Source organism: Biomphalaria glabrata, chromosome 8 (genome assembly GCF_947242115.1).
Source record: "Biomphalaria glabrata chromosome 8, xgBioGlab47.1, whole genome shotgun sequence".
Lineage (NCBI taxonomy): Eukaryota > Metazoa > Mollusca > Gastropoda > Planorbidae > Biomphalaria > Biomphalaria glabrata.
This window is the reverse complement of record NC_074718.1, coordinates 14,754,588-14,770,969: the sequence shown is the minus strand read 5'-3', so window position 1 is coordinate 14,770,969 and position 16,382 is coordinate 14,754,588. Positions and strand designations below refer to the sequence as shown.

Below are 16,382 nucleotides of genomic sequence, written 5' to 3'. Positions count from 1 at the left end.
AATTCACTCAAAAATTCAATTACCTAGTGTTATATGGTGCGCAAATGTGAACTTGTTCAATAGAATAAAGTTTTCCAACTTTTTTCATGATACTCCCAGAAATATTTATTTATTTATTTATTTATTTTTTAAGAAAAGGGGATGTTGATATGGTGCGCAAAGGGGCGCGCGTTCAATAGAATAAAGTATGGTTTTCCAACTTTTTCATAATACTCCCAGAAATATTTATTTATTTATTTATTTATTTTTTAAGAAAAGGGGATGTTGATATGGTGCGCAAAGAGGCGCGCGTTCAATAGAATAAAGTATGGTTTTCCAACTTTTTTCATGATACTCCCAGAAATATTTATTTATTTATTTATTTATTTTTTAAGAAAAGGGGATGTTGATATGGTGCGCAAAGGGGCGCGCGTTCAATAGAATAAAGTATGGTTTTCCAACTTTTTCATGATACTCCCAGAAATATTTATTTATTTATTTATTTATTTTTTAAGAAAAGGGGATGTTGATATGGTGCGCAAAGGGGCGCGCGTTCAATAGAATAAAGTATGGTTTTCCAACTTTTTCATGATACTCCCAGAAATATTTATTTATTTATTTTTTTTTTTTTAAGAAAAGGGGATGTTGATATGGTGCGCAAAGGGGCGCGCGTTCAATAGAATAAAGTATGGTTTTCCAACTTTTTCATGATACTCCCAGAAATATTTATTTATTTATTTATTTATTTTTTAAGAAAAGGGGATGTTGATATGGTGCGCAAAGGGGCGCGCGTTCAATAGAATAAAGTATGGTTTTCCAACCTTTTTCATGATACTCCCAGAAATATTTATTTATTTATTTATTTATTTTTTAAGAAAAGGGGATGTTGATATGGTGCGCAAAGGGGCGCGCGTTCAATAGAATAAAGTATGGTTTTCCAACTTTTTCATGATACTCCCAGAAATATTTATTTATTTATTTATTTATTTTTTAAGAAAAGGGGATGTTGATATGGTGCGCAAAGGGGCGCGCGTTCAATAGAATAAAGTATGGTTTTCCAACTTTTTCATGATACTCCCAGAAATATATATTTATTTATTTTTTAAGAAAAGGGGATGTTGATATGGTGCGCAAAGGGGCGCGCGTTCAATAGAATAAAGTATGGTTTTCCAACTTTTTCATGATACTCCCAGAAATATATATTTATTTATTTTTTAAGAAAAGGGGATGTTGATATGGTGCGCAAAGGGGCGCGCGTTCAATAGAATAAAGTATGGTTTTCCAACTTTTTCATGATACTCCCAGAAATATTTATTTATTTATTTATTTATTTTTTAAGAAAAGGGGATGTTGATATGGTGCGCAAAGGGGCGCGCGTTCAATAGAATAAAGTATGGTTTTCCAACCTTTTTCATGATACTCCCAGAAATATTTATTTATTTATTTATTTATTTTTTAAGAAAAGGGGATGTTGATATGGTGCGCAAAGGGGCGCGCGTTCAATAGAATAAAGTATGGTTTTCCAACCTTTTTCATGATACTCCCAGAAATATTTATTTATTTATTTATTTATTTTTTGAGAAAAGGGGATGTTGATATGGTGCGCAAAGGGGCGCGCGTTCAATAGAATAAAGTATGGTTTTCCAACTTTTTCATGATACTCCCAGAAATATATATTTATTTATTTTTTAAGAAAAGGGGATGTTGATATGGTGCGCAAAGGGGCGCGCGTTCAATAGAATAAAGTATGGTTTTCCAACTTTTTCATGATACTCCCAGAAATATATATTTATTTATTTTTTAAGAAAAGGGGATGTTGATATGGTGCGCAAAGGGGCGCGCGTTCAATAGAATAAAGTATGGTTTTCCAACTTTTTCATGATACTCCCAGAAATATTTATTTATTTATTTATTTATTTTTTAAGAAAAGGGGATGTTGATATGGTGCGCAAAGGGGCGCGCGTTCAATAGAATAAAGTATGGTTTTCCAACCTTTTTCATGATACTCCCAGAAATATTTATTTATTTATTTATTTATTTTTTAAGAAAAGGGGATGTTGATATGGTGCGCAAAGGGGCGCGCGTTCAATAGAATAAAGTATGGTTTTCCAACCTTTTTCATGATACTCCCAGAAATATTTATTTATTTATTTATTTATTTATTAAGAAAAGGGGATGTTGATATGGTGCGCAAAGGGGCGCGCGTTCAATAGAATAAAGTATGGTTTTCCAACTTTTTCATGATACTCCCAGAAATATTTATTTATTTATTTATTTATTTTTTAAGAAAAGGGGATGTTGATATGGTGCGCAAAGGGGCGCGCGTTCAATAGAATAAAGTATGGTTTTCCAACTTTTTCATGATACTCCCAGAAATATTTATTTATTTATTTATTTATTTTTTAAGAAAAGGGGATGTTGATATGGTGCGCAAAGGGGCGCGCGTTCAATAGAATAAAGTATGGTTTTCCAACTTTTTCATGATACTCCCAGAAATATTTATTTATTTATTTATTTATTTTTTAAGAAAAGGGGATGTTGATATGGTGCGCAAAGGGGCGCGCGTTCAATAGAATAAAGTATGGTTTTCCAACTTTTTCATGATACTCCCAGAAATATTTATTTATTTATTTTTTAAGAAAAGGGGATGTTGATATGGTGCGCAAAGGGGCGCGCGTTCAATAGAATAAAGTGTGGTTCTCCTCCATGTAGTTTGCTTTTTGCTGACTAATCAACACCTAGTTTAGATAAAAGAAAAATAGTTATTAATTATATTCCAAGACTAAAACAAAAATCGAATCAGACTAGTAAAGTAGGTTAAGCATTATCATCAGTTTCGTCATAATCATTATCATCATAGTGTGGGCTTTGAGAGGCTTCACTCCGACATATTTATTTTTAAGAGACAAAAATCTAGAAGCTGTATTTAGTGCTTTAAAATCATGTTTGATAAAGTCCTGCCAGGGATAGACCCAAGACATCCATAAGACTACTGGAGAAACAAAAACCCCCCATCCCCATTTTTTTAAATCTGGCCAATGCTCGAGACAACCTTGGGCTCCAGTCGCATCATTTCAAAGCGCCGCTTTTTTATTCCTGGCAAAGTTAAAAGAAGCGCCGCACACGTCGGAGATCATGTATGCACCTATTACGTTACCAAGTCCTCCGAGAGAAAGAGAGGAGGTGGGGGGGGGGCATGTCATCTCAGTTACGGCTTTCTAATTCAGAGGTTCCCAAACTTTTTCAGTTCAAGGCGCCTTTTACAAGTCGTACGGTTTTAATGGACACGTCTGCCCAAATTGCATATTTCTGAAGCCGCAGGCATAATCAAACTCTTCAAAACTGTGTTTGCTTTTTTGCTCTTTATTATTCGCAATTCAATAAAACATGAAGGTTTATACGCTTTTACATTCACTGATGTCGCATTGTCGAAATGATATCTGCGGGTTTTTCTTTTAGTTCACTATTATTTGTTACAAGATGACACTTCAGTTTAGTTTTGAACATTCGTTCTATAACGCATTGAAACATTTGACACACTGTGGCTGTTACCGAATAGTAGATATTCAGGAGACGTCATTTTGTCTTACATGATGCGGTTTCGAGGCATCGTTTCTCAGTTCATTGTCACAGTTCCCATTACACTCTTGCTTTTCTTCAGATGTTTGCTGACGCTTCATATATTTGTACATAATTTAAAGGTAAGATTGGCGAGAGAAAAACAAACATGAATTACCGCAGTATAACTAAATAGTTACACATTAAATATACATGCGGTACTGTGTAATTGGAGGCGCCTTTGCTGCATGGTGAAGCGCTTGTCTTTCGAATCCTGGTGAAACCTGGTATTTTTAATTTCGAAATCCAGGTGAAGACTGGCATTTTTAATTTTGAAATCCTGGTGAAGACTGGCATTTTTAATTTCGTTACCTTAGAGCGCCTCTGAGTCCACCCAGCTCTAATTGGTACTTGACATTAGTTGGGGAAAAGTAAAGGCGTTTGGTCGTTGTGCTGGCCACATGACAACCTCGTTAACCGTAGGCTACAGAAACATATGACCTTTACATCTTCTGCCCTCTAGACCAAAAGGTCTTAAAGGGGAACTTTGACTTTACTCTTGAATTACCAGAGCGATGCCTTTGTGTCGTGGAGTCTCAGGGTCGTCGGTTGGAAACGTGAAAATAAAGATTCGCTTTCTTCTTCGAATGGCGTGATAAAGGAATTGAAAGAACGACGCAGATCTTTTTGTCAAATCAGTACATTTGATATTCATGCGCATAATAAAATTCTGTCACAGGACTGTTATTTATTATTGTGCCAAGCTGAGTCAACAATAGTCATAGAATAGTTCGTAATAAACTTATTAAATAGCAGTGAGGCGCCAGTTGGTTATTATTCAAATTATCCGATCGGAATAAAATGGCTTTTAGCGAAGAAGTTATTCTAATTGTTTAAAATTTTCATCTTTCTGTGGACCCCCAATGATCATCTCGAAGACCCTTTATGGGTCCGCGGAACACAGTTTGAGAACCACAGTTCTAAGCGACATATCCACGAAGGACATAATGATGAATTATATGCACCGAGTCCCATAAGTCTCAGCTACATCCGGTCATTAGGAACGCTGTCGTATTCTGAGAGGAAAAAAAAACCAATGACATTCTCAAAACAATTGATTTCACAAACGTGTTGCAGAGGAATGAGAAAAACAGGGGCTGGGAAGGGGGAACAATGTTTCTCTCATGTAGTTTGGTTTGGGGGGGGGAGAAGAACCGTGGATTTAAAGTTTTACCCGAATTGTGCTTAGTGCAAGACTTCAAGACCTATCCACATCCTGCTTGGCCAGGTCCAAATAGAAATCGAAACTTATAGGCTTAGTCAATGAGTTTTAGAATCTCCCCAACTCCCAAGTTGTCAAAGTTGATTTCTAATGAAACGCGGAAAATCTACAGGAAAAAAGTAAAATTAGACATTTGAAAAAATATATTAGGAGTTAGAGATTTTGTGTTTCTTTGTTAGCCGTTGAGTATTCCTTGTGATGATTACGTACAAAACTGAATGTCAGTAGGTTAGAAGAAGACTCAAGAACATTTCACAAGTGTAAATAGTGTACTAGTTACTCGGACAATGTTGAACAAAGCTGTAATTTTGAAAGCCATCTTAGCCAACCAGTTTGTATTTTAATTCAACAAATCACTTCTTGTCACTTCCGCTTTCATTTCATCAAGTCTAATAGTTCTGGTCAATATATCATAGGGGACCTGTCACAGCATGGCTTGAGAATCTCTGACATGCGGTAATCGGTGTACACTGAGATCACTTAGTTTTCTTATTTCAAGTGCAAAGCGAAGGCTCGCTTGGAATCATGGGCAAGCCTCTTTCTGATCTGGTCACATGGTCAGAAGGCAATTTCTATTCAGTCCTCGTTGAGAAAGTACATATGTTTTGAGGAGTTCTATTTGTATTGATTGAGGTGTTATTAAGAATAATTAAAATGTATCATTGAATTTCGCAAGCAACTATTGAAGTATTGTTTGGTTGTCTTCTGGCTGTATTTACCAGAGTGTAACTATTTTACACGTATTAAATATATCGTCTGCTACTCAATGAATTTCAATGTCTATTGTGCTACGCTAGTTGTAGTGAACATCCGCGATAATTGAAGTACTACAAATCAAGTGAAGAGAAGTACATTTAATTGTTATATAACAGACACTTTAATAAACACCAGAAGGGGTGTTATAGGACCACACTCTTGTCCATAAGAGGATAAAAAGGAAGACAAAGGCTTACAAAAAGGAGGACAAATTAGACATGATATAAAGTAAACTTAAAAAGCTAGGCAGAGACTTACTTTGACTTAGATTTAGGTTCTCCCTCGTCGTTCGGCGCATTGGGCGGCAAGATGTCTCCATAAAGATCTGTCACTGGCAATGTCTGAAGCCTCCTCCCACCTGGTGTCCACTGATCTGAGGTCCTCCAAGAAGGTGTGTCGCCAAGTAATACGAAGACGTCCCAGTTTGCGCTTTCCTCGTATTGGCTTCCATGTTATCACAACTCTTGGTGTGCAGAGACTTACACGTTGTACATAATTTAAAAAATGTCAGTAAATCAAAGGCTCTACAACTTCTAGACATAATTTCTTAAAGAGACTTCCCATTAGCTAAACATTCGCGAAAACAATGGTTTTGTGTGTGTGTGTGGGGGTACTCCATGGACGACATCTTTTTCTCCCTACATTAAACGAGGAGAGGGGCTCAGACTAAATCAGTGGAAGTTCTATTTCTATCAATGGCTCAGACTGAATCAGTGGAAGTTCTATTTCTATCAATGGCTCAGACTGAATCAGTGGAAGTTCTATTTCTATCAATGGCTCAGACTGAATCAGTGGTTGTTCTATTTCTATCAATGGCTCAGACTGAATCAGTGGAAGTTCTATTTCTATCAATGGCTCAGACTGAATCAGTGGATGTTCTATTTCTATCAATGGCTCAGACTGATTCAGTGGAAGTTCTATTTCTATTTTCTGTCCATTGGGCGTTGATCAGCAAAATGTGCTCTTTCGACTTTGGGGTTTACTTGAAAGACTCAGTCGTTCCATCAGAGATTTACTTGAAAGACTCAGTCGTTCTTTTAGAGACTAGGACAGGGGATGACAGCGTTACGGATCCAATTGGGGACCAGTTTTTAAAGAATGAAATATCACAGATCTTCGGGAAATCTGTGTATTAATTTTATTTTGAACAGACTCGAATATACGAAATATAAGGATTGTTAACACACACACACATTAACCAAATAACCAAAGTCACATAACTGATAACTAACAACCATGCTCTGGAAGACATTGTTTGTTTTTAATTCCTCAACTATTTGTTGGATTTAAACAAATAATAAATAGAAATGTAATTGTCATTGTTCACTGGTATATGAGTACTGAAATTGTTTAAATCTTAAAACAATATTGAATGTTTTACAAATAATATTCGATATTGAAATAGTTGAAGTACTATATCGATATTGCAATTGTTCAAACACTATATCGATATTAAAATTGTTCAAGTTTGTAGCTAAATTCAAAGTTTACGTGTTCAATGACTTAATGTGTCCGTTGTCTATTAAAAACACAGACTGTGTAATATTGCTCATGAAGTATGCCAGCCTACCAACTAGACTGTGAGATACTATAAGTACATCACACAAGGACAGTATCATCTGGTCAGTAACAACGTCAGTCAGCCTATCACATGCACTCATTGAGTTCTGCAGGTAATACTTGTGCAATGTCTTAGCCCCGTAATCAATTAGATGATTTTGGAAAAAATGTTTTGACTGTACGAAAATATTTCTGTCGTCGGTGGCGATGAAGAAATGGCTGCTGCCTAACTGGCCTTTCGACGACATGAAATTGTGAAGGGCCTTAATGTCTACAGTTTGAACATTTTCTTCTTCCGTGTGCAAAGGCTTGGGGACGTGTGCACAGACGAGTTGCGAGTCCGCAACGTCGTACATTGAATCTCGACGGGGATTTTCCGATGGCGGCAACAATCCTTTTCTTATGAGGAAGCTCTCTCCGAGGATATGCTTCAGACTGCTGATCATCTCTGTGGAAGGTCTCATAAGTTCGTGCCACGCCAGATGAAATCTGATTCTGGCGTTCATCGTCACTTTCCAGTCTTGGATACGCTTAGCGTAAAACGTGTCTCCAAATATCGTATCCTGAAGATCCCGATTAGCTCTGATGTACACGGTGTCGTGACGATATTTCACGTTAAAGTCGCCTGCCTGAATGTTAGCAATAAAATCACGCTTACCTTGATCCGTCGTCGTGTCTATCGTGTTGTTCTCTGTCGGCGGCGTCAACTCACCTTTCAGAGGCGCCCATGGAACTTTGTTTGGAGTGAAATACTGGGAGAGGTTACAAGGGTTTGGCATAATCATTTTAAAATGGCGATCCACAAGGCGAGATAGAGAATAGACAAATGTTAAGCCTTCCTGGCTCTCTCCCCAGTTAGAACAACGGGCGTTGGAGTTGCAATAATAGACTAGAAAAATTGGCTTAATCTTCTTGGATGTTTCTCCTGTTGATGTGGGAGCATCTTCCGGATAGACAAACAATTCGTTTCTCGTGTGCCACACTTCTGAATGGACGATTCGAGTGATATTTAACTCTGATCTTATGATGGATTGAAAATAACCCGATTGCCGTACATACAAAGAACCGTGTTTCTCTTCGTAAGTATCACTCGGATGTATCATTGCGCTGTAGTTATGTGTTGTCACACACCTCGATAACACGTACACGATGGTAGCTATGGTAACTAGAAACATGCTCAGACTGACCTGTGAATGAAAAAAAGAAATAGTATAATATAAATGAGCATTAAAATGATCCATCAGGCCCGAACTTTGTTGAGGCTCTGTGCAGTAAACGAAAATAATCCTTCAGGTCTGGACGATAGAATATTGGGGACCCAGTGAATTTTTTTTTAAATGAGAAAAACCCACCACACCCTGTCTTTGGAATTTTCGGGGTCCTGTGAGCTAAATAAAAATCAAAACAATAAATAAGTCCCGGAATTTGGAGTGTTAAGGCCCTGTGCAGTAAATGAAACTTAAAATAACCCGCCAGGCCATGAAAGGTTGGAGTCCAGTAAGGTTGCAACTTTTCTCAACCCTCAATAAGTCCTTGCACTCAGTGGAAGTATACATATTTTTAGATGCCCAGCGCTTAATTCCATTCTCTGGGCATTGGTGCAATAAAAAAAAAAGGTGGAACTACATAATAATAGATTATAGAACGATTGTAAGTATCTCAACTCCACACTTATAAGACTGTTTCTAACAGTAAAAAGTAGTCTTCAGACCACATGCTGTGAAAGAATGCTTCTAGCAATGACTTTAGTGCTTTCCTTTACGAAATTTGCTTCTCAGTCCAAAGCAATGAATCTGAACAACATTGATTATAAAAGTGGTTTGATAAATTTATTTAAAAAATCAAAGTATTAGGATCAATTAAAAGATTTTTTTATTTTTTTTTTTACAAATTAAACGGGAACATAAAACTAAAATGCTGTGTAACCTTGGGGGTAATATACTAGATGGCTGCCTGGTCGTGCGGTTTGCGCGCTGGACTGTTCGGATTTATCGACGGTCGAGGGTTCAAACCCTGCCCACTCCCATCCCCCGTCGTCCTGCGGGAGATTTGGACTAGGAAGTAAACTATCTTCATCTCTGAAGGAACATCCGAAATATGTAAAACATTTTACAAAACAAACAAACAAATCAACTCATAACCTTAGAAACAAGGCTTTATTTCAATAAAACACGACTGATACACACAATAACACAGTACAGACTGGTCACGATTCACAGACTACGATAATGCGAACACGATTACAAATACTAGCACGATTACAAGCACGGGTAACAAAAGTTCATATAACGATCACTTCACTTTGTTAGACCAATATTAGAATATGCATCCTCTGTTTGGGACCTCTCAATTCAAGAAAACACAAAGAAATTAGAACAAATGCAAAATAGAGCAGTGAGATTTAAAAATGAATATTCACAGTTGATAAGAGTAAGACCATTAGTAAAACCACTCAATTTAGAGACACTTCAGTAAAGAAGCAATGATACATAAATAATAAAGCTTGTCTTCGAGTCCGAAGATTAATGAGAAATGCAGTATTTCCCGTGGCTACGCAGCCCCAGCTGTGACCTACATAATACATACACTGAATCATAATTTACAAATAGAAAATCAAAACATAATAAGATACTCAAAGACAAACAAAGAAAGAGGCACATTTCTTGTTCTATATGCTAGGACAAATTTGTACAATCGTTCTTTCCTAGTGGCATTAGGGAATGGAATGGGTTGCCTGAATCAGCCAGGAAAGCCAATGACTTAGCAGAGTTATGGTCACTAATTAAAATGCAAGACTAGATTGACACATGAAATTCGTAGGACATGATTTTCTCTACAAGCGCCATGATATTTGTCAGATGGTCAAAATGTCCATCAAAATTGATAAGGCAGCAATTGTAGCAGGACCTAAAACTGGACAACTGTTAGGCCTACTTTTATCACGGCATTTCAAGACAGTGTATGATAAGATAATGTGTACTCACAACAAAGATGGATACAGAACTTTTGAAGGGAAGGGATTTATTTTATTTGTGCTGAGGGTGTTCTTGCATATTGGCTACAACCCACAAGCATCTTTGGACATTGACAACATAAACAAAGAAAGCTTAATATTATATATATTATATATATATATTATTTTGTCAGAGAACATGTCCCGCTAACCACATGCGACGCTGTCACAATCTTACTAAGGGGTCGACTCCCAGTTCGGCATAGGATTTCCTTGATTTAGACCCAATCTCTTTAACTTACTCCTAAAATCTGTCTTAGCCATCTTTGTTGAGCCACATTTAGTGTTTTTCAATTTTGGCAGATCACTATTCACTGCACTTTATTAAAGCCCCGCCAGTGGTAGAAATGTGTAACCTCTCTAGAATACGCTCTTGGAATTAGGTGACTGTAGTTTGCTTAAGATTTTATATCGAAAACGAAAGTTTTATCGTCAAAATCATCTGTTGGGGGTTTTAAACTAAAAAATATCAGGATTTCGTTGTTGTTTTTTAAATTCAAAACCCAATTTAGCTACGATCATAGACTTTGGTAACTGTAGTTTGCTTTAGAAAAATATCAAAACGCTCTGTAGGGGGATTTTAAACTCAAAACCATCTGGAGGAGAGTTTAAACTCAAAACCCCCAATTGGCTTTACTACGCTCAAATAATTTTAGTGTGTAATTTGCTTTTTAGCGGCCCCCGTAAGGGAAAAAAAAAACGCTATTAGGTTTGTGCAAAATGTCCGTCTGTCTGTCTGTCCGTCTGTCCATCTGTCACACTCAGATCTCGAAAACTACAAGAGATATGAAAAATATTATTTCATCATTAAATGCGGCTTGAAAAGTTTAGGTGCAACGGCTACTTTTGGTTTTCTAAAAGCAAACCGTTTAATTTATAAAATGAATTATGCAAGCGATTTTTTCATAAAAATACACCAATTCTAAAACAATTACGTAAATGTAAGAGAGGCAATGTTACAATATGCTAACAAAGATAGACAATTGTTGTGTATTTTCAGTATCACTAAGTCAAATATATTTTTAAAATGTACAGGAAATGTTTACAACAAATATAAATAATAGTTAAAGATGTTTTTTCTGGTCAACTAGCTGCTAAAATTAAAAGAAAACATTTCTGTTTGTTTATAAAGGCTAATAATGCACTTTGTATGTAAATATCACGCACATTTTTTTTAATGGACTTTTTATGCAGCGATTTTCGTGCAGTAGTGTAACGTCGCATTATGATCAGGTGCTTAACCAATTCCTTAAACTTTTTAAAAAAATCAGATTTTATTTATTTTTTGTTTAGTGCCCCCATCCGAATAAAAGAAGATTATTTTTGTGCGTTTTGTCTGTTGGTCGGTCTGTCCGTCACGATTAGATTAAAAAAACTAGAACTCTAAAAGCTATTGAAAATCTGATTTACCCTTTAATGTTCCTCCCGTAACATCTCAATAGTTTTAAGTATCTAAAATTGATTTTTTTGTGCAAAACTAATCAACGCCAACAAATGTTTGTTTGCTCTTCTAACTTATATTACATTCAATTTCCATGCTTAAACGTTGCAAAAACACATTATCAATAATATGTTGTTCCGTTTTTTATGTAAATAGCATATTAATGCTAAATCAAAATCTCTATACTGACTTATATTTCATTAAGTGTAAAAATGTTCCGAATATTGTTTTATAAAACATGAATTATGCCTAATCATTGTTTGAAATCGCATAATTTACTAATATTACACTTCTATTATTTGACAATGCGTCACTATAATTTGGTTATCAATATCAAATTGTTCCGTATTTTCATCTTTAAACAAATTTTTAAAATATCGACAATAGGTTGTTCAGGGCTTTAAAAAAAAAGTAATTTACTAGAATTTATTACTGAAAATTACTTTTTAGACATTTAATTTTCTTGCTGAAACATAACATAGAAGTTTTGTAATCGATAAAGAAAGTTTCGGATTTTGTTTCTTACAAATCGTCGCCAGAAATTTCCGAATTTATTTAAAAATCTACTAAAGCCAAATAATTGTGTTTGAACTCCCTCTTCTAATTAATAAACAAATAATCTTCTCATTTAGGAAATAATGTTTTTACGGATTTTTATGAAAAATATTTTAACTCACTACTCTCTTACAGTACATTTAACTTTCTACCTAAAACATTAAAAAATCTAATTATCGTTAATATTATGTTCCGATTTTTAAGGAAAACAGAATCCAAACACCAAAGTAAGGTATGAAAATCTCTCCACATGGCGTAATTTGCTTTTTTTTTTATTATTATTGAAGATGTATTTTTTAGCTTCAAACTCCACTGGAGGGGAGTTTAAACTTAAAACTGAGTCAAAACCCATTTAGCTACGCTCATAACATTTTTAGTGCATAATTTACTTTTTTTTTCATATTTAAGAGGGGGTTTATCGTAAATTTGTGTCTGTGTGTGGCATAATATTATTTTGAATCGTATAGACATCGTAAGTAAAATCTTACAGCAGCCTAAATTAAATATTGCATTTGTATTAGAAATGTTGAAAATTATTATGTAAACCTAAAAACGGATTTAAAAAGAACTGGCTTCTGTAACGTGAAATTTCTGTAAAAGCTGATACAAAATTTACTCTAGGTCAGGGATAAGAAAAAAAATAATTTTGTTGGATTAGAATCATTATAATGGCAGTTTTTAATGATCATAAAAACAATTCCATTTTACTGTCTGCCACAAGACATTCATCAAATGACAAGAAGATGTTGAAACAGGAAAAACATTAAAAATACACATTTTAAACGATAATAACTCTTTCATACAACGATCATTTTTCTCTTAATAACTAACAAATTTTAGATTAAAAAACAATGGGACATGTTTTACCCCTCCTACAGAGAATGATTCATTGTTAATCGAATGTATAGATCTACTACACTTTATAATAGCCCAATGATAGGTCTTTAGATCTAGACTTAGGGACGATGCAAAAAATTTTCTTGGACATTAATTTATTAAGCTCTTGATTCAATAAATTTATCGGGAAATCCCAAACGCCTTTCAATATCAATATTTGTGGTATTGTGGGACATATGATAGCGAGATATTAATTACCTACTGCCACTGGTGGATCGGGGCGATCGTGTATTTTAGTGGAGAAATTTCACAATTTATGGAAAAATAAAATGTGTCACTAATATAAGTTATATCAGCTATATATTGCGGTGGTCACTTCTTTTACCGTCGCTAAAAACAATACACAATATATTTATCTACATACCTATCATACTCTCTAACTTAACTAGTATACAAAAATATTGCACAGCGATGTTGGATCTACATCTATCTAGTTCTCTTGCCAAATTAAAATTTCTTTTACTTTGAAAAATCATAACACTCAAACTAGAGTTTTTCTAGTGTGACCAAAGAGCTAGTAATTCTTTTCTCAGCGATATACATATACTGTTAAATTTATAGGGAAATCGTTACAGCCATTTTTGAGATACTTGTCCAGGTTATAGGTTTCTCCATGAAATTGTGGCTTGAAGATAGCGTTATTGATTTTCTGAAAGACATGGCTTCAATGTACAATTAAAACTAAATGATTGTACGAAAAAAAACAGGATTACAAAGAGAGTTTGTGTTGTCACACAAACTCAGAGGCGGCCCCCGTCGGAGTCGGATACTTGTCGATTCCGCCTATTCGCAAAGAATATTCAAGACGTGATTTTGTTTTGATTGTCAAAAGTAATAATGTTTCAAAGATTCATTTGGCGTTGTAAAAAATGATTTTTTTTCTCTGTAAAATGTTTTGCATGTTTTGGATGTTCCTTCAAAGTTAAAGATAATTTACTTCCTTATCCAAATCTCCCACTGGACGACGGGGGATGGCAGCGAGCAGGGTATTAAACCGGGACCGTTGAGATAATCAGTCCTGCGCGCTAACCGCACGACCAGGCATTGCTGTTAACTTAATAACAAACTAATAGCCTATTATTGATAAAGAGATATATTACACATTACGGCATGTCATCTACCGGATATGTACAATATGTCAGACGAGCGATTTTAGATAATCTTTCAGCATTGATTTGTAATTGAAAAAAAAGAAAATAACAAGGCATCGAGCTTGTACTTCGGCAATGTCTGCTCGATGTCTGAGCACAGTTACCAACAGAGCCATTGTCATTTTCATTTAAATGGAACTAGAATGAGGATGTAGTTCTACCTAAATTAAACTTCTGATTTAGCACTCTAAAGGATATATATCTACTAGATCTAGATGTGAAATAAAAATTTGGAATAATGTAGATGTAATTTAGATAAAATTTATGTAAAAAAAGCCTATATAATATATTAATAGACTGAATGCAATATCAAATTTAAAATAGTAGATTAGTTTTAGTATTTTATAACATTGCAATATTGATCTAGACATTTGGAAATAAAAATATATACTTTAAGTCTAGAAATTGAAATTATAGATTTTGATCTAGTCTAAATCATGGCTGCTGTTCATGCGGTTTACGCGCTGGACTGTCGTTTGTATTCATCGATGGTCCCAGGTTTAAACCCTTGCCCGCTCCCATCTCCCGTCGCCCTGCGGGAGGTTTGGACTTCAACTCTGAAGGAACATTCGAAACATGTAAAACAACAAGCATTTTAAACTAGACCAAGAAAATCTAGATCTAGAATCTACAATGATTTTGATTAAAATATAAATCTAAATCTAGTTTAAAAAATTTAGCTATAGTGTAAAAAATCTAGCTATAGTGTAAAAAATCTAGATCTAGTTTAAAAAATATAGCTCTAGTGTAAAAAAAATCTAGATGTAGTGTAAAAAAATAGATTAGATCTAAATCTAGCTATTATGTCTTTTTAAAATACGAGTCAGATAACGAGGTTTAATAAATATTACTATACCGAGTTGTTTTAGCATTTGATTTGAAGAATTTATTCCATATGAAAATCCACTACGTCACACGGCCTAGTTAGACTAAAAAATGTCATCAATACCAGCAGCTTGTCGAGGGTTCATAGACATTAGTGCACCGAGTGAGTTCTTTTAGCATTTCATTTAAAGAATTAACTCCATATGACGTCAAAGGAAAAAAATCCATTACGTCACAATGCATAGTAAGACTAAAAATATCTTTATCAATACGAGCAGGCTCTCGAGGGTTCATAGATATTCGTGCACCGAGTTATTTTAGCATTTCATTTAAAGAATTAACTACATATTACGTCAAAGGAAAAAAAAATCATCCATTACGTCACAATGGGCTAGTTAGATTAAATATGTATGTGTGTATATATATAAGGATTATTTTTTCTTTGTTTTGTCTGTCAGTCTGTCTGCCCGTCATGTTAATATAGAAAAAAAAGATTAAATCTGATTAAAATTTAATTTACCTTCCGAAACATCGCAATAGTTTTAAGTTTCTATGATAGATTGTTCCGGATGTTTATATATTTATAGTGAGAGAAAATAAGAATTCCAGAATAATCAAATACCGTTAATTCAATTTTTGGGATGGTCTCGTATAAAAATTAGATGTACCATAGCCTAATGGAGAGATTTTCAAACCATACTTTGGTGTTAGGAAGTTGTTTCCCTTAAAAATCGGAACATAATATTAACGATAGTTACTTTTTCTAACGTTTTAGCTAGAAAATTTAATGTAGTGTAAGAGAGAAGTGCGATTTTACATTAATAGAGTAAAATATTTTTCATAAAAAATCCGGCACAACCAATTTTCGTAAATGATAATAAGATTTTTTTTTATTTACTAGAAGAGGGATTTCAAACAGCTATTAGGCGTTAGTTGAGTTTTCATATAAAATTTGGAACATTTATGGCTACGATTTGTAAGAGAATTAAAGTAATGTAGGTCGATTTCTTTTTCAAAACAAAATCCGGAACATTCTTTACCGATTAAACAACTTTTGTTATGTTTCGGCAAGAAAATTAACTGTAAAATAAGTGTAAAAAGTTATTTTCAATAATCTTTTCTAGTAAATTACGTTCTTATATTAAAATACTGAACAACCTATTGTCGATATTTTTGAAAAAATAAATTCATTTGATAAAAATTTGTTTTAAGTTGAAAATACGGAACAATTTGATATCGATAAATAACCTATTGTGTATAAAACAATATCGGAACAACTTTATAGTTAATGAAATATAAGTCAGTATAGAGATTTTTATTTAGCATTTATATGCTATTTACTATAAAAAACCGGAACAACATATT

At 34.5% G+C, this 16,382-nt stretch overlaps 1 protein-coding gene across 22 annotated transcripts in view; it reads right to left on the bottom strand.

Annotated features, from left to right (window-relative positions):
- Nucleotides 1–16,382, bottom strand: part of LOC106054553 (uncharacterized) — a 93,752-nt gene that overhangs the window by 21,270 nt on the left and 56,100 nt on the right. For 18 of the 22 annotated variants that reach the window (XM_056038600.1, XM_056038590.1, XM_056038604.1 and 15 more), the window contains one exon: nt 6,582–8,322. The exons of 3 other annotated variants lie outside the window; for them this stretch is intronic. In XM_056038600.1, the coding sequence (XP_055894575.1) occupies nt 7,063–8,322 (1,260 nt within the window). In that variant the 3' untranslated portion in view covers nt 6,582–7,062. Of the gene's footprint in view, nt 1–6,581; nt 8,323–9,276; nt 9,408–16,382 lie in introns of those variants that run through there. One more of the 22 variants, XM_056038610.1, reaches the window with a different exon arrangement.